Consider the following 27473-nt stretch of genomic DNA (forward strand, 5'->3'; position numbering starts at 1 on the left):
ACGAAGATCATTTATGCTATATTCCTAGCTATTCCGACTGAAAACAACTTACCTCAGGCAATGATCGATTTCCGACTTGAGTCAAAAATTCAAGCACGCAGTCGCACGAACCGGAATCGGACAGGTTCGGCTCAACTACTGGGTACAGGTTCTTCAGTTCATCGCCGAATAGCTCACTCTTCATGACACCCTCGCGTGCTTTCATGAAATTAACATTGCCACGAAGCGTATTGATTTCCCCATTGTGGGCCAAAACACGCAACGGATGAGCTCGTTCCCAAGACGGGAACGTATTGGTACTGAAGCGGGTGTGAACCAGTGCCAAATAAGTGGTGAAATCGGGATTCTTTAGATCGAGATAGTATTCCCAGATTTGGTCCGAGGTGAACAAACCTTTGTAAACAATGGTCTTTGTCGACAGGGAACAGATGTAGAAGCGGCGTCCTGAACGCGGCAACTCATGGGTGGCACGCTTGCGCAAAACGAACACCTGCCGCTTGAACGTATCGTCGTCGACATCAGCCGTAACGAACACTTGTTGCGACATCGGTTCACTCTTACGAGCAACGGCACCGACAGCTTCCTGATTAGTCGGAACATCACGCCAACAAATCACCTGTATTCCGAGGCTCTCGGCCAGCGAGTTGAAGTCCTTTTTGGCTTCCAGGTGAGAATGTTTATCAAGATAAAAGATACCGGTTGCATAACGACCCAACGCGGGTAACTGTACGCCACGGGATGCTCTGAAAGTATACGTTAGAAAAAAAAGAAGAAATTAGCTTACTATTGTCACGTGTTGCTCGGGGTAGGAACTTGTTGCGATTCGTTCGAGCGGAACATAATGAAGCGATAAAGCTTTCTGCAACATAAACATCGTCATCTTTACGGCTTGTGACGTCTGTTGGACAACCGCATATACGATTTCAACTGCAGTTCATTACTTTAATCAATACTTGACGTGATTTACATCAGTCTGCTTTCCAATTAGACAAAATTGTACTTTGACCTACACATTGCCCCGGATGCGCAGCCATCATCGCCGACGCACCTTGCTCTCGTCATCTGATAAAGACGAAAAAATGATAAATCACGCTCGGCTTTTACTCATGTTCTGCGATAAGCGCGATTAAATACTGGTTCGTAGACTAACGTTGTGGTCTCTCGGACACACTACTGGCGGACCGAAATAGCGACGACCTACGTCGTACTTTCTTATCTCTCGTCCGCACAGAAAGCGGAATTCTCATGAATGGTGTCGATTTCGTCGGCGCGCTTACGTTTATTGTTTTTAAATTGATTCCGTCATGCCAAATTAGTGGCAATCTAGATCACTTTTGACTTTACAGTCGGAAAAATCCGGTTGCAAAGGACAATCTAATTTGTAGCTTACTCATGGTAAGTCAGACCGTGATAGCTTCAGATATCACGACTCTCAAGCGTGAACAATGAGTGTTCATGGACGAGTTGTTGCGTGGACAGTTTTGTTATTTTTTATATTGAAAACAATGACGCTTAAGCTAAATCCACACCTTTACGAGCCGATTCAGAACCGGTTCAGTAACATGCACATCAATATTCTCACATCAATTCGCTACATGGGCTCAATCACACTTGTCCGGTACAAGGCCAGTGACAAGTGTGAACATTCGCATAGAAAGTGTCGGGAAAATATATTTTTTATTAGATTATTTGGCACGGGCTAAGGCGATAGCATAACTGAGCCGTGGATCTTTTACGTTTTTACAGTAACACTAAAACTTCCTGCTCGGTGGGTCTTGTCTAGGCAGGTCGCTGATGCGTGTTGAATTCTGAAAAAACCTGAGTGTACTTAGTTGTTCCTTGTTCTTACGGGTTGATGTTGCTGATTATTGGATTGTAATAAAGAAACTTAGAACATTGTTGTTTACCGCATCACACAGTGATTTTTTTTGGTCAAAATCGTGCGATTTATTAATTAAGGGTCGTCAAACGGTGAGATAGCATGGTTCTCATGAGTCTCCTATCTATTTGTTTATTCATTTATTTATTTATTTATTTCAAGTCGTCAATCAGATATAGACCGGTTTATTACAGTAATTTTTAACTAACTTAACACTAGTTAAACTTGATTTTAGCTTCTTACCGCCTGTAGCAGAATGAGAGGGTGCGAAAGGATCCAGGCGTGAACATACTACCGTAAGAATGAATAGTTGAGCGAAGATCAATTCCAATACGGCTTCAATTTTCAAGCTCTGTTATTGCTAACAAACCCCTGCATAAGGTCATCAATTCCTTGTATTTCCCTTCGAATCTAGATTCCTAACAAATATACACATTCTCAAATCAATAAAATTTAAATTGGTAACAACACTCCAGATGGCCGGCTGTGCAGAGTAAAAGTTCATTCTGACGGAATTTACTCTCGGTTATCGAAAGTCTAAATATTCTACATAGAACTGTACATATTTATTCAAATCAATCAGTAAACTTTTCAGATATAAGTGATACAAGTAGATACAAATCTTCTACAAAACAAAATCATATTCACAGTTGCATCGTTTGCTTAAACCGAATCCTGACTAAACAACTACCCAACTGGTACTTATGGAAGCGTCACTGAGTCGGAGCCCTCCGTTAATTAAGTTCCACATCAACACTTCAATTCTATTATCCCAAGTTCATCTTTGTCATAAAGATGATCGTGCACCACAATGGTGGCTCGGTAGTCATGTAGTCTGTGTGGGAATGAGAGTCAGCGGTCTGTAATCTACGCAGTATACATTGCTTACGCAAAGCAATCGGGCGATTTATTAATAACGCCTATATCGTCGAATTTTGATCAATAGCGTCTTCGGAGGAATTTGTGAAAATTACAAGCTCTTTCATATGGTGTTGTGATTTTATCGAACAATCTCCCTTATAGTGATCGTGAAATGGATAAAACTAAAAATAAAAAAGTACTCATTTTTTGACAGATCGAATAACTTTCGAAAATGAGCAATTTCTATTCAGTAAATGAGTAAAAATGTTTTGTCGTATAGAGCATGCTTTTGCTAACAACTTTGCTGAAGACACAAAGTCTTTATCTTTGCTACCTTCAACATTATTGCTTGTTATTTGGGGATGACCCTGCCAAGTATTTAATATATATTTTTATAAATAATCCTGGTCTTATCTTGTGTGTTATCGAAATAAGTCGGCAATTTTCGTAAAATATTAAAAAATTGATTATATTATTCAAATAGTGATAGGTTGTTTACGTTGAAACGGCTGAGTTAACGTTAGTAGTGTCTATCGAATAATTATCAAAAATAGCAAGGTTTGTCATTTGCTGTTATATCTTTTTTAATTAACCCTTTATAAGGCCCAGAGTTTGGGGCTAATAATGAATGTTATATTAATAGAAACATAGCTCTCTCGCTTAGTTTAGAATATATTTACATTTATTACTTAATAAAAACTGTTTTGAAAATATACTGCTACCGCCCGTTAGAAAACGTCAGTCTTTGTAATGTTTGATGTTTTTCCAACGAGATTGGTGCAAATATAAAGACATATCGAGATGGATAAAAAATTCAAAAAGAAATTAAGGTGGTTTACTGTTTTTTACCTGATTAACAGTAAATAACCCCTGGATTTTGAGGGTAAGTTGAAAAATGATACCACAGATTACAGACGTTCATTTACTCATATTTTTTACCACTCATAAACCAAATTTTCGGATTAAAAATAGTTGTTTTTACAAATTTGTATCACCAACTTATAGGGTCTAGAGTATTTTTTTCAAAATCGAGCTAATTTTATTGTCCAAAAGAAAATCATCGTATTTTTTTCAAAAAACCCTTCACCAATCTAACACTTTTCACTGCATCTCAATAAAAAGTTATAAGAAGAGTTGCCAACAAGTAGATTTCATAAGATTGGAACACTTCTCACTTCATATTCCTACGTTTTGAACGAAACGAAAAGGTGGCAATATAGTTGCCACTGCCTTATAAAGGGTTAATCCTCTTGCAAGTGAGATTTTTCTATATTTTTTCTATGGTGCAAGGTATAGGCTTACGTCTTCGGCAATGATGTGGAGTTGCTTTCGAAAATAATTTTGTCTCTTCTTTAAACCCTTTCTTGATCAACTTTTTTTACCGCATATAGCTTGACCTTGAGCTTGTGCGACCACCCCTGGTTGCTACACCGTTATCGATCTGGACAAGCTAAAGTTGTACAGAGAATCAGTAGATAATTATGCTAGGGAGTAGTGTCTTTCAATGTGCAACTCCTGGCCCGAACGTAGATCGCGGAAGGAAAGCGAAGGAATGTTAGTCCGATACTTGCACAAGAATCACGGGACGAGGATATTTGTTAGTAAGTAAAGGGGCGCGATTCTTCTTCAAGCTCTAGTTATTTTCCATCAGCCTATTTTCGCTACGAAGCCAAAGACCAACACCAGAGAGGCGACTCAACTATCTTGACTCACGGTGTTCCTAAAACCGTTATTAACTAAAAAAAAATGACCATAAATTTGTCATACGGCATTCGAAAGATACAGTATCCAAGCATCTTCTCAATGAATTTCAAAATGATCCATCGAGGGATACGAGAGAAATTGCGACTTGAAGTTTTATGACACATTTCATAAGGCTACCAGCAAACACCCTCGGGTTTGGTCCTATCTCTATAAACAAAAAAAATATTTGTCTACTTATTTAGTACATGGCATTCGAAAGATATAGTAATCAAGTATATCCCCTGCAAGTTTGAAAATATTTCATTGACGGAATCGAAATTTATAACGGTTTGGATGTGGTATGCGGTCATAGATGGGTTTTCTACCAGACTTCAAGCGTGAATTCATGTTTGTCCATCGACTATTTAGATCGTTTATACGTGTCGCGGTTTTAAAGGAAAACCTTACCATTTAATTACATAAATATAATGTACAAAAAGTGTTATTTATATGGTGCGCTGAAAAAATATGAAAATAGGGTTGTCTACCAAAGGTTAAATATAATGTGTAAATTAAAAAAAATGGATAAAAGTAGGAATGTTTACTTTAAAAGGCCATATCTCAATGGTTTGTTGACCGATTCTAATTAGTTTTTCATTATTGAACAAGTAGACGTTTCATCGTTAATTTTCATTAAGAATAATATAAACTATATGTATTATCACTATTTAGTGAATATCTTTATATTCAAAACGACGACCTATCAATTTCTATACATTAGTTGAAGGCAACGAACGCAAACTATAAATCATGGAAAATTAAAAACCATAAATTTAAAAAATATGAAGGTATTTGCTGATTCAGATCAATTTATGTTATGATATAGTTTTTGTTGGAAATTTTGTACAATCGTGATTCGCTGGTTGGGTTGACAGATGTTAAAACTGGTCAAAGGCGATGTTATTAGTACAAGTTCATCTGCTCATATCTCTAACTATTGTCAGTTTTATTGTCAAATTGAACTTATCATGAGAATTTGACATTCAGATGTTTATACAGCAATTGCAATCAACTAGTATATGAAAATGTATAGGCCACTATTTTTAAAACAAAAATATTCACTAAATAATGATAATAAAAAAAAGGATAAAACGTCTACCTGTTCAATAATGAAAAAATAATTAGAATCGGTCAGCAAACCGTTGAGATATGGCCTTTTGAAGTAAACATTCCAATTTTTATCCATTTTTTTTTTAATTTACACATTATATTTAACCTTTGGTAGACAACCCTATTTTCATATTTTTTCAGTGCACCATATAAATAACACCTTTTGTACATTATATTTATGTAATTAAATGGTAAGGTTTTCCTTTAAAAACCGCGACACGTATAAACGATCTAAATAGTAAATGAACAAACATGGAATCACGCTTGAAGTCTGGTAGAAAACCCATCTATGACCGCATATCACATCCAAACCGTTATAAATTTCGATTCCGTCAATGAAATATTTTCAAACTTGCAGGGGATATACTTGATTACTATATCTTTCGAATGCCATGTACTAAATAAGTAGACAAATATTTTTTTTGTTTATAGAGATAGGACCAAACCCGAGGGTGTTTGCTGGTAGCCTTATGAAATGTGTCATAAAACTTCAAGTCGCAATTTCTCTCGTATCCCTCGATGGATCATTTTGAAATTCATTGAGAAGATGCTTGGATACTGTATCTTTCGAATGCCGTATGACAAATTTATGGTCATTTTTTTAGTTAATAACGGTTTTAGGAACACCGTGGACTAGTTATCGACCCGATCAACTCATCCACCGGGGACCAACGGCTGGAATTTTCTTTCGCTGAGAATTTCGACAGTATGCTTATGATTAATAATAAAATCCATTTGTTTTGAAGTCATGCTGCTTCTTTGGTTAATAACTTTTCTCAGCGAATTTTCACAAACTTACTTTTAAGAATTTAATTTCAATTTTAACCAATTTTCCATACTAATTTCCATATAAACTTTGAAATTTTCGGAGGGTCCGTAGACATAACCGATTGGTATCAAAATTTTCACACTTACTAAGGGCCATAAAAGGAATCAGTAGAGCCTGGTGGAGCTAAAAGTCAAAAATTGAGCCAGTCTGCTGTACACGTTACTGAACTGTCACGGATTTGAAGGTGTAAATAGTGCTTTATTCGGTTTAAAGAGTGATCCCAAAATTATTGCAACACCTGCAACTGATTGTATTATTTTCCCACTGGACAGAAATTAGCCCAAATTTGCACAGTTCATTCGGACGCTAACTATCAAAATACACTCTGGAGAGAAATTTCGGAATAACTTTATTTCTGAATGTATGTCTAATCAGTAGACGAAAGAGAAAACTGTTCTCTGTCATTATCTGCCAAAAGATGAGGAGTATGTTGTCTGATATCGCCTATTAAAGTGACAACTGGGTCAAGGGTCATAATCATCGAGCAGTTTTTCTTTGGAGTGCCGTTAAAAATTGGAGATAAATAGTATGGAGCAGGTGGAAAACCGACATCAGCTTATAATAAGATGGAAGGAAAGGTTCATGGTAAACGCACCAGAAACACCAACATTTTAAGATGTGATGTTGCCAAAAGTTCGGTGATTCGCCAAATTACCTCCAGAAGGTCTAGTCGTGAGCAGAATAACATACACACAAGTTTGAAGACTTCGCAAACCGCAATGAATATCTGAAAATTATTACTAAGACCCATTACATTTTTTTAACAAAACCTGTTTTTGTATAAGAGGCTGCAGCGTGTCAATTTTCTAAAGAATGTTAGGAAACAATGAATTTGATAAACCAAATCACAATTTTTCCACACGCCTGGCAACACTTCCAGATAGTCCATCAGCACTTCTTCAGATTTCAATTTGTTTTGAAATTGTGCAAATTGTGCATTTGATGAAGAAATTTGGAAACACTTTTTTAATAATAAACACCTACAATGAACAATACTTCCCCTCCGTCAAATAAGGCATGAGTAATGTTCACTTTGCTCAATTAGTCTGTTCAATAAGATATTTTTTGCCTCGCACCAGTTGTCTCCTTTTCTATTTTTTCTGATTCGTGATTAGTAGTTCACAAGCAGGGGACAGAGCTGCTGGGGCATATCCTAGACCTAGAGCTCTCTAGCGAAACATTTTCCACTCCTCAATCCATCCTCGACTAACGGTGATCGGCGATGAGAATCTGTTGTTTATACAGGCCAATAGTATTGGATTACAAATGCAATTGAATTACAATCTGATGCTATTGTTATGGCTATTGATGCAACCTGTTTGAATAACTGCATCTGCCATACGGGAGCGGTGGGTGGTAAGCCTAGTTTACACTTGTATAACGATGAAGCAATTCAAACAGGGTTGCTATGATTAATAATAAAATCCACTTGTTTTGAAGCCATGCTGCTTCTTTAGTTAATAACTTTTCTCAGCGAATTTTCACAAACTTACAATGTTCCACAAATGTGTTCAGTAGAAGAATACTTTTAGAAATATATAGTTTTCGCATGAATTGATTGATGAGGTGATTTTTTAAGAATTTATTTTTAATTTTAACCGATTTTTCATACTAATTTCCATATAAACTTTGGACATTTTGGAGGGTCCGTAGACACAACCGATCGGTACCAAAATTTGCACTATTACTAAGGGCCATAAAAGGAATCAGTGAAGCCTGGTGGAGCTAAAAGTCAAAAATTGAACCAGTCTAGTGTACACTTTATATAACTAAGACTATTTTATTTGAGTAATGCACAGTTCTCAAATATCGCACATCCCTCCATTGGTTAAAGGGAATATGTTGGGGTGAAGGGAGCAATTGAAGCTGAAAATTGTTTATCAAACTACGTGGAAACTGCTCACCGAAAGATAACATATTCCATAACCTGTTCATATTCCTCGTAGGGGTTCTCTTCGCATGGGCATCATGGCTCAGTATGATTAGACCACTAGACTACATACTGTTTACATACATAGTCAAAAACATCAACGCCATTTGCGCGTACAACCGTGGGAGATTGCATATAACCCATTAGAAAAAGGATTTCGCATTGTTATCAATTTCGTAAATCAGCCTGTGTTTTGTTTGGTCGGTGCATCAATAAGGTACCTTATTCAAACAAAGCGCTACCACTTGAGAAATGATAAAAGCAGTACCTGCTGTATGATAGTACGCAGGTATGTGAAACGATGGAAAATTTTGCTTATCTTTGGTCACTTTTACTCAGCGTGGGTAGCATTCGTATCAGAATAAATCACTTTCGGAAGTCCTAATGATGTATCAACTACCTAATCTACGTCACAGGTCCGGCATCTCTACCACGATATGACAGCTCCCAATTTCGGTCGGACAACTAATTATATCGCATATCGTCGCTGTTGTGCTATCTTATGACAAACGCCATTTTGGGGTAAGCTGAGTTAGATATGCCACATTACTCGTCTAACGAATCTCTACAAGATGGCGTTTCCAGAATTTTGAAATTTTGCTTGGTTACTGAAATATAGCGAGAAAAGTTATTAGAAATTGTGAGTTTTTTGCTTCAAATCATTATATCTTGGGATTGACTCAAGTTATAATAAAATTTTAGTTGCTTTTATGCGTAAAAATGTCATAGGAACACAATGGCATAATAATTTTCAAAAGAAAAAATACATGTATTGGGAGAAAAACGCAGTTTTAGCTTTAAACTGGAAATATTGCCTATTTGGCAACATGGTAACTAAAAATAACTATTTTTTCTAGATTTCCTGACTCATTTCCTTCAAAATGCATCTAACCGATTGTTTATAGACCAAATGAACCCAAAGATATGAATAAAAGTTCATAATTGGTGATTTTTTTCTTTGGAAAATTTTCCATGCACGATTATGACACGTCATACAATTTTTTTCATCAATGCACACCTATGACACGTGTGAGTGCGACTTTTGTTTATATTTTTAGTGAAAACTCGCAAGATAGTCAACCGATCTTCGTAATATTTGAGAGATTAGTACAGAATAGGTAGAAGCATCAATTGCCTTCTCTGAATTGTTTCTATCATTTATAAGTTTCATGATATTCAATCTCAAACTTTAAAAATCGTTTTTCTCGAAATGTGCAAAATGGCGCTTGTCATAAGATAGCACAACAGCGACGATATGGCAATGCAATATAAATGTCGTCCACAGAGATTGCAATTTCATGCAGACTGCGTTTGCTTCACAATATCATCGCAGCTTCACGTGATTTTGGTACCATAAAAACACCCTGAAGTAATTTGTGGTAAACAAACTGTACGTTAGCGACCACGAGCATTTCGAATGGATTTTGATCATTTCTGAATTCCGTTTTGTGAATTATGAGCACCAGGTCCAAAGTCTTAAAATCACGCGATTTTGGCGTGGTCAAATTCCACGTGTGTCACATCGAAAGATTTTCTTTTTCAAAATTGAAATGTGAGCACCAGTTGAGTCCGTGAAAAACATACTGTCGCGTCGTGATTTATGGTGGTCTGTTCGATGTAGAAACGTGATTTTTACATTTGTTTCTGTACTGGTGTGTGTGTTTAAGAAATACGCCATAGTCTACAAAAAAATCCGGTTGAAACGAGACTTTCGTTTCTCGCACAAATCTTATAACGTTTTTTTTTGCCTGACACCAGAACTGAGTCAAGTTCCAATCCAAACCGCTGTTAGTTCATGCAATTGGTGTTAGAACCTGACTCAGTTTTGCATCACGAAAAACTTACATTACTACTGCTATATGAGAAAGTAGGTAAGGGTAAGTGGTAAATCAAAATTCTACCGCCCATTAAATAAGCTTTCTTTTTTTTAACAAGTCAAATGTAAAATAAGCAACATCATGCCAGAAATATTGCTCGAGTGCAAACTTCTTTTATTTACCATATTTTCTGCTCGCAAAAATCATTGTTTACTTTAATATCTGATAACAGCAGAAGCAGAAGCATTTAAATTCTTTTTGATATGTTATGGAATCTTATTTTTATTAAATGTTGCGGTCTGTGAGAAACACAGTGTCCATAACAGCGAACATTCCCCCGCAATTGTGATCCTATGGTATAGAACAGCATTAGATTAACGAGTATTGATAAAACATGCTCATCTGACTGTTTGCTAGTTCGAACAGGGGTTGTGGCAGATATGATATAACAAAGCATTGTACAGGAACTCTGACCCATTTCTAACCCAGCAAAGGGGTTACTACAGAACTGAAACGTGTCAATCAATATGAAAGTTTTTGCCTTTTTCATATAAAGAAAGGCTAAGCTATCACTGAAAAAATCGACTTTTTAACCGATGCCCGGAGGGCCGAGTGTCATATACTATTCGATTCAGTTCGTCGAGATCGGCTAATGTCTGTGTGTGTACGTATGTGTGTTAATGTGTGTGTCATTTAAACTCACACAATTTTCTCAGAGATGGCTGAACCGATTTACACAAACTTAGTTTCATCTGAAAGGTATAACGCTCTCATAAGCTGCTATTGAATTTATATTTAGTTGATCCGACTTCCGGTTCCGAAGTTACGGGTTGAAGAGTGCGGTCACACAACAAATTCCCATATAAACTAGTACAACCATGATGTCCAAATGACGTAAAACATATTAAAATAGGTTCAACATTACTCTAGGTTGTGGGTCTGGATCACTAATGATAAATCAAAGCAGCTTTGACCACATTGGCCACCTATGACGGTTCATGATGCCTCCATGGAACTCGCCAAGTTCCTAACCCAGCAAACCGGCAATCGTATATAAAAGTTTACAATAAATTACAAATAATGACAGACTAAATCAAAATTACAAATAGTGCAAGCAAAAATTATGTTTTGTTGTAAAAAGTTCGCATAAAATGCAAATCTGTGATCGAAATACAATGTTGACTTGTAGTTATTTATTAGTCCACTACAACTTAAAACAAAATTGTACATGCGGAATAATAATGACAATTTTGAGACATTGTATAGAAATTAATTTGCAATTGGATTAAACTGCAAAATCGTTCAAAAATGGTCACCTCCTTATAGCACTTCGCAAATTCTCTGCCAGATTAGTTCAATATTTGAGCAATAAAAATGGCTTGAGTACAGAATGTAGGTTGTGATTTGACAGGTATAGAAGGTATCATTGGAGTGCCATATTTAGGTTGGAAAATGGTATTTTTGGATCGTAATCATAAAGCGATAAAAATGATCAAATTTAATCGTTGCTTGACAGTGTATAAATAGATGAGTACAAAGCGGCTATGCTGGGAATACGAAGATCTCAGGTTCGAAACTGGAAGTAAATCGTAGCAGGTAATTTTAATAATTGATGTTCCAGTAACTCCAACCTCACCCATGAAAAACAGTGTGGGCGTAACTGTGTCTTATAACAAAATTATGGAAATTTCATCCTGATTTTTTTATTTTCATATTATTTTAAAAAAAATACTTCTTGTTACCACATTGGGGACCTTAAGCTGCATAAACCTTCATGTGTGATTGTAAAGTTGATCATATATAAACTCAAAATGATAAGCTAGATGATTGTATAATGCTTCTGATGAGATCAAAATTCGTCGTAAGTCACATAGTTCTACTATACCGATTTGCTGTACGTGTATGGCCTCCACTTCTATTCACATAGAAGGGATCTGTGCATTTTATACAATCAATTCACATCGTTGAAGAGTACAGTTAATCAAATTGCAACTTATTAAAGTGAATCAAAATGTTGGCTGGGAAGAAAATATCACACCTATTACCCAGCGAATTTTCTACAGATTTTTACAAGTTTGATTTCAAATGAAAGATACAGTAATGCCATTGATTCGCTAAGGCTAAGAACTATTGAAGTGGCCACCAAATAACTTCGATTCGCACGCCTAGATCACTGATTGCCAATCAAACATTCTTTGGATATATTGTCTACTATCGACGATTCCGGAACTCCCGGATTCCGGACATATTCCACAATTTCAGTCACATCGGTTCTTCGGTGATGACTGAACCGATGTTTTCAGTCTCCAATGAAAAGCAACATTTGCGGTTGAGTATTGTGTCGCCACTCCCCCCACCCTTGCCACCTTCACTCCGCACACCTCGCTCCTTCATCACTCCTCTCCCTTTGGACCATCCTCATATCCGCAATTCCTTCATCCACCCCGTATACTGACATTTCAAAGTATAATCACACGAAGATAACATTGAATTCATGTTGATTGAGCTAAATTATTAGTAGCCCGAGGTGGTGGTTGAGATAAGTTGGCGGAATCCCTTTGTCTTCGTTTCTATTAGACATATAGTGCTGCCTCTCATTGTGTAGCTCAAGTTATGTGAAACCCATTATCCAATGTTTTTTTTAATATTTTGTTTTGTTAAAGTTGTGGGCGATATTGTGTTTTCGATCATACCAAGTAAATGGTTTAAATTTTAAACACTTCGTGTTATTTAGGATGATTTTAAATCTATTTCCCAATTGATTTTATTTTTCGATAGTGCGTAAAAAAAGTTTTCAGAATCCGCAAAGATATTAAATCTATCCATGAATTAAAGTTAATTTTTAAATAGTTTTTTGTAAAATATGCGGTTGAAGTAAGTTGACAGTGACGCACGCGAGGCAAGTTGGCGCTACTATTTACAGTACAAATACAGTCATCAAATATTTTTATTTTTGGAATTCACTCCAAAGTAAAACTTTGTGTATCTCGTCAATGCAGATTTACTTCGGACAATTGCCTGAAGAATTTCGAAAATGTGCTTTTGAGTATGGAATACGCGTCAAAGTAAAATGCCGTGTTGAGACTAAAATATCCCTGTCAAAAAGGGCAAGTTGCTGGCTAACGGGGGGCTGTTTGCCAACTCGGATGCGCTAATTGCCCTTCAATTTGCCAGCAAATTGCTGGCAATTAGGGGGCTATTTCAAATGCAACATTTGGGCGATTTGCCGCCGTCATTTTTTGCCGCTCTACCCGCCCTTAAATCGCCCCCAAATCGCCCAGGGAACGCGCCATTTGATCGCCCTTAATTGCCTGATATAAAAATTAAAAATAATAATTATTTTCGGATTCACTATCTACTCACATAAATTTATCAGTACACTAGGTAATCACCACCAGACTATAGGAAGAATCGATGGTGAAATTCGTATTGCACACCAAAACTTACCACAATCTGACTTTCATTTAGACTTTAGGTCAGAGATCTTGTTCCACTATACTTACACTCGATTCCACAATTCCCCACATTCGTTGGCTAAATTAAGTGCACTAAACAAACAAAATACAAGCGGGAACACGCCAATTGTTTAAAAAAAACAATTTTAAGCTTAAGTCAAACATGAACCGCCATGTTTGAAAAACGCAAAAAAACAACCAAGTCCATTTCAGCCGCCAGAAAATTTGTCTAAGTATTGAAATTGCCTTTAAATCGCATTCGCAAATTGCATTTGTTCCTAGGGGCAATTAGCACAGGCGAGTTGAGTCAAACGTCAAACTTTTTGAATCGCCTGACCATGTTCGTCCACATTTTTTTTTTTGACAGGGATATTGACAATTATCAGTTAACAATCCCACCACCATGCCTCAAAAAGTGGGTACGGTATTTTCAAATCGCTATATCTCAGCAGTCGCTTGACCAATTTGGACAATTTTGATATCAATGAATTTTAGATTACTTTGAAATAGTTTGAATTTAAATTTAACCACAATTGATCTTTCTACGACAAAAAAAAAGTCGGAGAAAGTACTACAAAAAATTGGAAATTTCCAATATTTGTGAAGAACTTAAAATCTAGCGCGATGACCTACGCATATTATTATGTTAAATTCTTTGGATTGATGTAGGCAACCAATTTCTAGTAGATTGTTCATAATTTCTTATGAAATGAACTACAATATCTTCACAAAATTACATACAATACAGAAAATGACAATTTTCGGAAATATTTCAAATTTCATAGCGATGACACGCATATATTATACTATCAAAATGTTCGTATATATGTGAGCGACAATTTTCAAGAGCATTGTTTATAGTTTTTAATTTAATGAACTACAAAATCTCCACAAAATCACGTATTTTACCGAACATTTCTTTATTTTCCATTGCAACTTTAAATGTTCACAATGAATATCGCATTTCATTATATCAAAATGTTCGCATTTATGTGTTAGACGTGTTTTCAGAACATTATTCATAGTTTTAAAATCACTGAACTACAATATCTTCACAAAATCACATATTCCATAGAACATTCCTTTTTTTCCATTGTAACTTGAAATTTTCACAATGAATATCGCATTTTATGACGCTAAAATATTTGCATTTATGAAATAGACAAGTTTTTGGAACATTGTTTATAGTTTTAAATTCAATGAACTATTATATCTTCACAAAATCACGTATTTTACCAAGAATTTCTTTATTCCATATAACATTTCTTTATTTTCCATTGTAGCTTGAAATGTTCACAATGAACATCGCATTTTATTATGCTAAAATATTCCCATTTATGAAACGGACAAGTTTCGAGAACATTGTTTGTAGTTTTAAATTCAATGAACTACAATATCTTCACAACATCGCGTATTTTACAGAACATTTCTTTATTTTCCATTGTAACTTGAAATTTTCACAATGAATATTGCATTTTAAGATGCTAAAATATTTGAATTCACGAAATAGACAAGTTTTTGGAACATTGTTTATAGTTTTAAATTCAATTAACTACAATATCTTCACAAAATCACATATTTTACCGATCATTTCTTTATTTTCCATTGTAACTTGAAATTTTCACAATGAATATCGCATTTCATTATATAAAAATGTTCTCATTTATATGTTACTCATAGTTTTAATATCACTGAACTACAATATCTTCACAAAATCACGTATTCCATAGAACATTTCTTTATTTTTCTTGAAATTGAAATTTTCATAGTTTTAAAATCACTGAACTACAATATCTTCACAAAATCACGTATTCCATAGAACATTTCTTTATTTTTCTTGAAATTGAAATTTTCACAATGAATATCGCATTTTATGATGCTAAAATATTCCCATTTACGAAACGGACAAGTTTCGAGAACATTGTTTGTAGTTTTAAATTCGATGAACTACAATATTTTCACAAAATCGCGTATTTTACAGAACATTTCTTTATTTTCCATTGTAACTTGAAATTTTCGCATATCGCATTTTATAATGCTAAAATATTCTCATGTATTAAGTAGACAAGTTTCGAGAACATTGTTCATAGGTTTTAATTCAATGACCTACAATATCTTCACAAAATCACGTATTTTACCGAACATTTCTTTATTTTCCATTGTAACTTTAAACAAAAATTAACAAAAATACACTAAGTTTTTGGTGTTGAAATCCATTGTTTATTAAAGGATCTCCAATCCCTTATGTTATGAAACCAAGATGTCGAACTAGATTTATTTAATTTCTGATGCCTAATACTTTGTGAATCAGATCAGAGTTTGGAAAAACTAATCACATAAACTCTACATTCCTTGAATCCTTGATACTTCAGCTAGTAAATACCACTAGCTAGCGCTAGCTAGGGTACAAACAACTGCGGTAGGATCTTTGGTCGTAGGCTCACAGGTGGTTATAGATTTTTGAGGAGTTTATATTTTTTACACAAGTTAAAAGCTCAACGCCTGTGCTCTGTGCTACAGTGTAGTCACGAATTGTATTCGAAATTCAAAATGTAATTGTAACAAATTCATCAATTATTGTTGAACTTAGTAAACAGTGCAGTATAATTGAAAATGATAGCAAGCCAAAAGTAGGAAAATCAATAACTGCATTGTAAAACAGTATGTAATCTAATCCTATCTTTGATATTTAATTGAAATCGATTTGACAGAGATGAATAAAGTCGACTATAACTGTACTTACAGTTCCTTGGCGTACAGGTCATGCGGGATCGACACACAGACGCCAGCGCCATCACCGGTATCGTTATCACAGGCGCAAGCTCCGCGATGGTTCATGCGGATGGCAAGCGTATGGGCATCACGTAAAATCTGTGAAAAGCAAGAACAAAATGTTTTCCATGGAGACGCTTGGCGTATTAATTGGCTACCTTATGGCTGGCTTTTCCCTCGATCGAAACGATGAAGCCTACGCCGCAGGCCTCGTGCTCGTTTTGTGGATCATAAAGACCTTGTGCTGCTGGTGCTTCCCAATCCATAGCCGGTTTTGTTGGCTGTTGCTGGTGGAGGACCTCATCCTGCTGCTGCTGCTGCCGTCGCTCGATCGATTCACGGGGTGGCACAATCACTTGCGATGATAGCTCATTATTGGGTGGAGCCATTCTACTCGCAGAGCGAGACAGTAATTCAACGGTTGATATTTGAAGGATGCGCAAGTTTTTGAAGACTGTTCAACACTGTAGGCGACTGCTTGGATTCACTGATATTGGTTTGCTTGCACTCACAAATTTAAGACCACACGAATGAACCTTTCACTAGACTTTTCAGTTCTAAGGATCACTGTTCTGAATCTTCAATCACTTATTCACTTGTTTGGGGAATGATCGTTTAAACTCAGAGGAAGACAGCGGTTCTAGATCACCTGTAATAGAAGAGAAAATAGAAAATGTTCTAGGATTAAAAGAAATCGTTGTCGGTTCGTTTAAAATGAGCTGCTGCTGACGAAAACTCGTTTCACAATTTCTCTCAAGTGCGCAATCGTCGTTATATTTGACAATGATGCTAACTACGGGGCGATTCTAATGAGTATGGACAAATATGTCACAACACGCTTATCGGTTATTTTTCACGGGGTGGTGTTAAAACGACTAATTATAATGAAGGCACTATTGATAGCTTTTTCTAAAAGTTATCGCCCATTCGCAGTGAACCACATCACATTTCGAAGCCGTTTCAAATGAACCAGCACTAATTCACCAGCCAACGGATTCAAAAGACCGTGAAATAATGGTAGTCTTTTATCAGCTCCTCAAAAGAAGAAAGGGTCTTCTTGTGCTAATTGGTTTCACAGTTTCATGATTAATAAATAATAATTATAAAGCTAAAGCTATAAATCACATCAACTCCCGACAGGACTGACAGAATGCACTAACTACTATTTACTCAGTACTGTTTTTCAATTCGTGCCAAAGGAATTAAATTTTGCGAGCCGCTTTCCCTTCAATCAACACGTCCGAATCCAACCGCGGTCAGAATATGACTGAGTAGGTATTGGCTCGATCTCCTGAGTCAGACTGTGTGCTGTTTGATCGGACTCGGGTTGTTGACCATTCGCGAATTGAATAAATCGAGAGAGACAGCTTCGTTGTTTATGATACACGATAGGTTCAGATCCCATCACACCCGTTGCCGCTAGTCGGTCAATAAATATGTTTATATATACACTGTGTGTACCTACCGCGACACACTAGGTTAAACGTGTTGATCAAGTGCCAAATTTGTGATCGTGTTTACAAAAGTAAGTAGAACATCACAGCGGAAGTCTGGAATAGGGGCTCCGAGACATTCGGCAAACATGAAACTTAACTTCCGTAGGCATTGCTTCACTATTGGTAACATGCCGTGTCAACGTTTTCGTAGAACGATTTCAAGTGTGGAAACACATGAAATTCTCATAACGAGTTAGGTGCAAAATTTTTACTTCTAGAAACACCTGGTTAAATATTCCGTAACTTCGTTAAAACTTCAAAAGGCTTGCAATATTATTAATTGATTAATTGATAGTTACATGCTCAATACATTGGTAATACACAACTCATATATCATGCGATAAACTTCAATACGTTGGCTTCAAATTTGAGAACATTTAGGAGGGCGTCTGGTGTAAAGTGCTCAAACCGAAAGTTATTTAGCTTTACGGTTTTGAAGGCAAGGCAACAATAGATCTTTTGTATAATGTTAAGATTTATTTATACATTTATTGGGCACGAAAAAAAATATTTTCAGTGACGCAGAGCCACACAGACGATCGTTCCAAGAGTAGACGTCCAATCATTTCCACGTCGAGGTGCGCCGCAGCGAACCATATAACACTTGATAAAATTGTCTGACGCAGGAAATCCAATAACTTGTAGTTACTCGATGAACCAAAAAAATAAAAATAAGTTTGAGTCTGAGAAAATGGCTTTATGAAAACCGAAAAATCTTATATGTATTTTATTGCAAAATTCGGTGTCTTTTCGTTAAAATAATAGGAAGAAATTTTTTTAATGAGAGCAGATAAAATATTTTTTGAGTTACCCTAAGACGAACGGGTGCACTGCCAGGCACATTTTCTCCGGCTGTGGAAAGACAATTTCACCTTAATATTTGCTCAGTGAGTGTTCAGTACAACGGTGTCAGATTCTTGCTGATTGTTTGCAATATGATTCAAATGGAATGATGTTTATATACTGTTCATTATGTGTTAGATGATGGAATCGTTATGTTCAGATTGATCGAATGGAAGAATTTCGTTTTATCACGTTTAGGCTGCAAATACAAAGCAAATGCAGTTCAGGTACATCGGTAGTTGTGTATTGAATCATCTTCGTACCGACAACCAAAAATCAATGTACTGCGATAAAAAATTGATTTTGAAAAATTATTATTTCCACTGAATTTCAATTAATTGAAACCATTTGATTGGTTGTTAATATTGTCGAGATTTCATTTGAGTTCCACAATATTTGATCAAGTCAATAGTTAAAAAGGTACCATTAATCAAACTACCAAAATGTGTGATAGTGTGTCTTTTTTAAACTAAGCATAATATTTGTTGATGAGTGTCGTAGCCTGAAATGTCGCTATATGTTGTATTTCAACTGAAAATGTCATATGTTGTATTTCAACTGAAGACTCTGATATATCCGTCTTCTTCTTTGTTTATTATTTCCCTAGGTATGTTTGCTATTGTTTTGGGGATACCGTGGAATATTGTTTGGTTTTTAGCTGGTTGTCTGTGGCGTGTCAGCAGATGTCGAAGGTTGTGTGTTACGTTTGGTTGTAATAGAAGAGTTTTCTTTAGATGTTATGGCGCGTGATTTAGCGTAGTGTGCCGTCTGCGTGGCACATGGGCGTCTGCCCAGGGTAAGTACACAGCGTTAGTTAACACCATGAGATGATCTGCTCTCGAAAGTCAACTAAGAAGGTATAGGTTGGCTCCGCCGCATTCGTACCACCCGAACACCGTTCAGAATGTCAGGGAAAAAGTTTCTGCAGGTGTCATCTACGACGGATCCCGATTTTCCTTACTACTACATGAATCTTTTAATATAATCCGTGCCAAATCGTGGAGGCGAATTTCCGTTCGACGTGTTCGTATTTGACGTCGTGTTGCATAGAACAATATGCGCTACGAAGCTTTCTGCCTCGGCTAAGGAGTTGAACGTTATTAGTCCTACATGCCTCGTACGATGTAGCTGTATATGTGACAGTTCTGTAAGCACAAGTTCAACATTCACCTCGATGAACTGTTTTACCTCGCACACTGTAGGCCTACGAAGGGTCTGCATAAGGTTAAACACGATTGTGCTCTCCTGTGATTATTTTGTGATTCACTCACTTCACCCGAAGTGGGGGGCAGTGGAACTTTACTGTGCCTGTAAGTTACACATATACGCTAGAGCGGTCGGGGTAGTAAGTTATAAGGTAGCGTTTTGGCCAGGTGTAACGTCATAATGCAGAATAAGCCTGAATAACAAAAATAACATGCGCAACAATATATGAGTAATGCAAATTCAGAGTTCCTTTTTATTAGACCGTCTGACCGCGCATCAACATGCTTCTCCTTCGACTAGTGAACGACGAATGAAGCATAAAAATACATGCGGGACTTGAATAATTTGCCAATATTCTATTATGTCTCTTATGTGCTCCATATTTGCGGTTCTGCCTGCAAGGGACCGGGATATTTCGGTTTTCCGCGGCGCTTCAGGAAGGTTTCTTGAAAATCTATTTTTGTGTTGTTTATAGAAATGATACATACTTCTAAATATAATACAAAATTGGTGTACATTTTTTCCGATTGATTACTGCATACATTGTGTAATTCCGATTAGTATAACGAAATTTACTAACTTTAAAAATCTCTCCCTGCGAAATTTTGAAAAGAGATGTATGGCAAGGTAAGTTAAACCACGACAAAATAAGATCATATGTTAACTAGAAAAAATTAAAAAAATAAAAATCTTTTGTTGTATTGAATGGATTTAAACAATTTCGTCGGCATTTTGTCGAAAATATTTGTACCAATGTTGTATTAAATTTTGGAATATATAGGACATTCATTATCAACGGAAAAATAGTGTTTTGAAAAATCTTTCGAAAACGACTCGGAAAAGTGAAAATTTTCAGCCCATCCCGCACAGAGCCGTCAATATGGTGCATCAACCGAACAATAAAATAATGAAAAGTTTATACATAGGTCCACTACATGTTTGGTCCTATGATTATTCGTATTGGGTTGCTTGACGAGAGCAGTTGGTGGGGGAAAGCCGGCATATTAGTTTTGGTTATGCCATTAGAAGCCGGATGGAAAGGAAAGGCTCATACACGGTACGAGAACGAGCGAGAAAGCGATAGTAGTGCAAATTAGCGAAAGCGTTACGTACATTTTGAACCTTAATAACTTTTCTTCTACTAAACGGATTGCCAATCTTGTTTCATAAATCGGAAGGAAAACGTTCAACACTTGCTACCGATACGTTATTTGCTATATAAAATTTGTTTAAATAGTTCAAAAACTACTTTAAATGAGAATCAACATTAATGATAAAACCTATAAATAGGGGTGTCGCAGCTTTTCTCAAAGCCAGACGTGTGTAAGACGCAGTGCATAACAGACGTGCGTGGTCGTGAGAAGCTGCATCGGACGACCAATAAAATCGGCTACCACCGGAAAGAAGAAGAAAAACGTTGGTGGCGGTGAGAAGACCAAAGAAACGCAGTCACTGAAAAGGCGGTAGCAACTGTCACTAAAAATGTTACCAAAACATCGAAGACTGCAGCGAACAAGCCGATGGCCTTCCATCTGCAACGAAAAGTTAATAAATAGGAACGCCTTGATAATTTAATAAATAGGAACGCCTTGTGCTTGTTATTTCTGTACCAGTGGATCACAAGAAAATATTTTTCTAATCTACAAACCTGAAGATTTATGCAAATCCTTCCAAGAAAATCAGTGAAAGCAAAGCATAAATTGACGTAATTTCAATGATTGTTCCTATATGAATGAAATGACAAATTTTCAGGTTAACACGGCAATAACTTTGCAATTTATAGAACAATTTTATATTTTTAGTTATCATATAATAACTGCCATCTCTTCTAAACAACTTAACCCTCTGCTGCCAACCCCGTGGTTTTGCGGGGTTAAGGAGAATCGTTGTAAAATGTCCAATACACGATTTTATGTTGTCACCTCCACTAAAACCACTTCAAAACACTCCTACCTGTCCTACAAGTACATTGTCTGCTTGTTTAAATCATATGAAATTATTGACCTGTATTCAATGCGGAGAACTCGGTAATAAAATTGTTTTACTGAATAGGTTAACGAACGGGATCCCCAGGAAAATTTCGCTGAGCCCGGTGAATGGAACTTAATGCGTAAAATTTAGCAATTTGAAAGAGATACAGGCAGAATTTTAAGAATATGATCATCGCGGTTATGTCCCGTATATTACCCGCCCCTGGTTTTTCGCTAAGCGTGATTCATTTCTGTACGCTTGGAAAAAGATTCCGATGGTTGTTTCGAGAGATTTTAACATTATATTTCACGAGATTTTAACATTATATTTCAAAGCAAGAAAATATAACATTTGTTCATTTCATGAATGAATGTCTCAACGAGCTTAGAATCCAGTGCATCCCCTATCAACGCAGACGCCAACAACGAAGGTTCTTTTCAGAACCACCATAATTATTATAAAGAATAACTTGACACATTCCCACATATTTCACTTAGTATCATTCGATTTGAATTACAAGTCAAACGAGTAGTCACGACACTCCGGTTATGTCCTGGACATTACCCACCCATCTTTTTTTAATTCTCAAAGGCCCCCTCTCACATTGTAACAAATGTCAAAGTAAGCTCAGATGCAAAATTTTACATCATTTGGACAATTTTAGACTCCTGACCACTTAGCTTGAAGTTTTTGAAATTGGTACTATGGGAAAATATGGAGGAAAAATATATCAAATGTCATAACTTTTGAAGTAGCAATCAGAAATTACAATTTATACCTCTTTTTTTAAGGAAATAATCTTAGTATTTGAATGGAGATATTTTTGTTTCTAGAAAAATACGGGAAAGTTTGGCACTGGGTCATTTTGGCCCCAAAACCCCCTATTTTTTATATTGTTTCTGCTCCGTGATGCAAATTATATTTTGCAGTTTTTTTAATGTGAAAAAATCTCAGCAATCGAATGGTACCTTTTTGACCTTTGTCATTCATATTAAATTTTATCATTTTCTCGTGCATATATTATTCTTTAATAAATTTTCACAAAATATAACTTGTTGAACGTGGAAATTTTTTAGGAAGACAACAAAAATAGATTCGTTAGCGGTAAAAGTCAAAAACAATAAATTTTTTGACATTAACTCCAAATCAAATTTTTTCATTAAATGTTCTAATACCTCAACTTCCCCTATTTTCCAGAAATGAATCTTTTCTCATGTGATCCCTAAGCGTATTTTACACTAAAAGTAGTAATTTAAATAATAATTTTGTTGTTAAATGGAGTTAATATGTACGATTTTATGGTAAAACCACATTTTTACAATTGAGACTATATGTTAGATAATTTGATGTTTCCTGATTGTTCCGGTAACGAAAAAAAATTATAGAAATATATGCACACGTGAGAATGATAAAATTTAATATGAATGACAAAAGGCCATATAACCTCAACTTCTTGTATTCGGACAAATTGTTTCACACTAGGAAAACTGCAAAATATGTATAATTTGCATCACGGAGCAGAAAAAATATCAAAAATAGGGAATTTTGGGGCCAAAATGACCCAATACCCCACTTTCCCGTATATTTCTAGAATCAAAAATATCTCCATTCAAATACTAAGATTATTTCCTTTAAAAATAGGTATAAAATTGTAATTTTCTAATTGCTACTTTAAAAGTTATGGCATTTAATATATTTTTCCTTCATATTTTCCCATAGCATTAATTTCAAAAATTTCAAGCGAAGTGGGCGGGACTTTAGAATTGTCCAAATGATGTGAAATTTTGCATCTGAGCTTACTTTGACATTTGTCACAATATGAGAGGGGGGCTTTGAGAATACAGAAAAACATTTTTTGCAATGCCCTAATGTTGATACCGTGACTTTGATCAATTGCGTCACTTTGATCACTCGAAACTTTTTCGTAAATTTATTTAATTTGCAATAGTTTTTATAATAAATGCTCCAATGCGGTGAAATGGATCAATCTTTTCGTTAATTGATGAACCATCGAAATAAAATTAATTTGAACTTAAATTATTAGAATTTGGGCGACAAGTATATTGAAATACTTAATTCAATTCAGATTGACGTCTATTTAACAATTTGAAGCTCTGCAGAATTAGTTTAAACAAATATTCGAATGATAAATATTGATATCGGGAACTTAATGTGGGTTAACATACACGTGATCAAAATCATCCCGGAATAGGAAAACCAACTTTAAATTAAAGTTTTTTTGACAAATAGTAACAAGTGCACAATTTCAGAGAATAACATTTTGTATTGTTCTTCACACATCAGTACATAATTAAAAAAATATTAAGCTTGGAAAAATGCGTTGTGCCTAATAATATGTAATGATTACTTCGAAAAATGATTTTGATAGGACTTTACACTTTTAAATGATATCTAATGTATCGGTTTATATGTATATTTTAAAGTGGTTACATCCACTAATCTGTATCTCCGGAACCGAAACATTATTTCATGTTATATTGACTTATCCTAGGATTTTTGGCACTATTTTGAAAACTAAATTCGTCGGTCCAGGAAGGATCTCTGAAGGCTAGTTCAGACTACCGAATGCACCTATACTACGTAATGCGATATTCACCCCACCGGCAGTCGCATTATTATCCACATTCCGGCGACCACCCGAAGTCCTAAGATGACTTCGCCTGAATTTCAGAACGTTATGCGTTCAGTGCTCTACGCGGCTTTCGGAGGGGTAAACAAACTGAGTTAACAGAAAAGCTGTAAACATGTCAATTAATGTCAAGGATACGCTCTAATCTAAAGTCCGGGCTTATAGCTCTTCTCGAAATTTTTCCACCCTATTTGACAGTTAGCACCCTATAACGAATTTGATATTTCAACACCACAGAACTTGAAACCGTATGTTATCTATCTTAATCAAGGAAAATATTCTACACAAATCACAGCAAAAAACAGTCTTCGGCCTGCGTAATAAATCGCGCTGACTAATTACGGCTACACTTGACCGCTACCGGTTGATAACACGTGCTTTTTGAGCCGGTCTTTGACGGTCGTAAAAATCTTCCATTTCGCACGCGTTTTCATGCATGCACACAGCACACATACACACTGCAAAAATAGAAAATTCACGGTATGCCGACCGTCAGCATACGGTGGATTCGCCTGTTCAAAGTCCAAATGCTTTGCAGTATGATGAATACGCAGCGAACTGGGGATGCGGTCAGAAGCATTGGAACGATTTCAGCTTGCATGTGCTCTTCTTTTCGGCTTAGTGCCTTTGGAAATCAGTTGATAATGATGAGGTGCGCCGGTATAGAGGTGATGGGTTCAATTGCAATCATATCGTATTAAATAAAAGTATAATATTCACGAATGTTATTCAGAAAGTGCATATTCGATAGCCGCACACGCCAAGCACAAATCTGGTGTGTTTCGTGAAAAACGAATAAGTTCACCACCGCATTGATCACGAACTACGCAGTGAACTGCGTCTGTTTATTCGCATTCTTGCGACATTCTGATTACCGTGAGTCTAGCCGATCCGCGCGTCGAATGTAAATTTCACAGACCGTCGCGTGACCACTGAATGAAACTGGTATGCGCTTTTGAATGCACCGTACTCTTTGCTGTAACTAGTAGTGACGTTCTAAGTGTTCGTATGTAGTTCTTTTAATAATATACGTCGCAATTTCTCGGTTCAAACTGCACGCTATAACAAAATGGGTTTTATTTTTCAAACACTAGGCTGTCGTCTAACTTTGAATTCCGATACTTGTTAGAGAAGTAAAAACACAACCGCTTCGCACGAAAGTCCGGTTTAAACTGAAACCATGAGTGAGTCAAGATGCGCCCCTATGCCGGTTCCCATGGAGCGCGGAAAATTTTGTGGTGTAGATCACAAGAAAGTATGTACATACAGTTAGCTTATCGGCGGTATGGTTCCTTGCGTCTAGAGCATTTTTGATCTATGGTGTGCTGTTTTTGATAAATGAATTGTGCCGGTTGAAAAATTTATATTGAATTCGTTTTAAAATAAATGCTCCGCGCATTCCACTCTATTACGCTTTTTCGTCAACAAAACTATAACCGTACTGGCTAAAGATTGTCTGTACCGCCACATCACGCCGATAAGTGCCTACTGGATTGTTGGTCTACCGTTCTACGCGAGGGGGAATTATCTGAAGAGCGCATTCACTTGCACTCCTTTACGAACCTTCGCGCAGTGGCACCAAATGCACAGACGTACATATAGGTATAGATGCATATTGCATGGTAAATGTTTGAACGAATGGAGCACAGTAAGAGGCACCAGCCGGCGGCTTGAGCGACTTTTCTCCAAAACGGTACTTCAGTATGCGATGCTTGGTGAAAACTTCCACCAATAGGATATTTTATCCAAATTGAAATCGACTCTGAAAAAGCGCTTGTTTGTTCACTCACGTTCTATAATAGATTAATCACGAGTTCGAACTTGCACGCAAATCAACTGAATTTAATATTTACTTTGCAGCGAGACCATCGCACTGCGATATACACTGCTAAGAAAACACATATCACTGAGCTGCACGGTCAGCTCGTGTTTAAATGGAGCTAAAGTAATAAAGTAATGGCACAAACAGAATGCTTCGTCACTGGTGCAGTGTTTGACCTCAATAGAGAAGTTTACTCAATATCCGAGCAACATGCATCGTTCGAAAGAGAAAGAATTCCAATAATATAAAACGGGACTTTGACGCCACGCCAGTGACGGAGCATTCTGTTTGGGCCTCCGCCGAGCCTAGAACTGTAAAGTCGACAGTTTTCCTCTCATTCATTCTTTTCAATTAACTGACAGTGCTAAAAATAGATTTCTGTTTTTCGCTTCCTAACGATTGAGACATGCCTTTTAGCACTCGCTTACTATATATGTACCTGCGCTGATAGGGCGGGTTGGTGTTGGACGTTGTTGTCGCAGTAGGACACCGCAGTTCGCCCTTACTGTGCTGTGCCCAGCACTACAGCAATTTGTGTGTTATATAACTTAAATTAAATGATTTGTCGTAGAAAGCCGGTGATCGGTCCTTGACATTGACTCTTGATTAAGATGCAATAGTCTAGGTGATTAAGCGATAATCGGAGTTGTTGAAGTAATCACTAACATCCGTGCAACAGGGTTTCTTTGCACTTGTATCGGGCTGACGAAATGGACGATAAAGGTTACACAAAGGCGGATTTCAGACGATGCCTGACGTAAAAGTTCTCCTAGGGCACGACTTGGAGAGAAGCATACTACATATACTTGCCAAGAAATAACAGGCATAATTGTATGGTTTGGCAGGTAATCTGTGTCTGTTACCGAAAATAAAAATTTTGTGAACTAAGAAAATACGTTCTTAATAATGCTTTCAAAGAAGTCCGCACCGGGGATTGTTTTAGGGGCTCAAACCCATCCCATGAGAGTTTTGAATCATTTTAAAAAATTCATTAACTTTTTGTCCAAGAAAAAATTATACTACGTTTTGACACATAAAATGTCTTTTGAGTTAGGTCACTCTGGCCAGTTATGAGTAGACTAGTTAAAC

At 36.4% G+C, this 27473-nt stretch overlaps 1 protein-coding gene across 5 annotated transcripts in view; it reads right to left on the reverse strand.

Annotated features, from left to right (window-relative positions):
* LOC131691257 (uncharacterized) overlaps nt 1–27473 on the reverse strand; it is a 62312-nt gene that overhangs the window by 8289 nt on the left and 26550 nt on the right. Inside the window, exons 1-4 of one of the 5 annotated variants that reach the window (XM_058977525.1) lie at nt 25438–25720; nt 16555–17045; nt 16368–16495; nt 53–743 (exon numbers count right to left, since the gene is read on the reverse strand). In XM_058977525.1, the coding sequence (XP_058833508.1) occupies nt 53–743; nt 16368–16495; nt 16555–16785 (1050 nt within the window). In that variant the 5' untranslated portion in view covers nt 16786–17045; nt 25438–25720. Of the gene's footprint in view, nt 1–52; nt 744–16367; nt 16496–16554; nt 17046–17521; nt 17544–17566; nt 17685–25437; nt 25721–27473 lie in introns of those variants that run through there. The other 4 variants (XM_058977526.1, XM_058977529.1, XM_058977528.1 and 1 more) reach the window with 4 other exon arrangements.

The sequence above is a fragment of the Topomyia yanbarensis genome, chromosome 3 (genome assembly GCF_030247195.1).
Source record: "Topomyia yanbarensis strain Yona2022 chromosome 3, ASM3024719v1, whole genome shotgun sequence".
NCBI classification, from domain to species: Eukaryota; Metazoa; Arthropoda; class Insecta; order Diptera; family Culicidae; genus Topomyia; species Topomyia yanbarensis.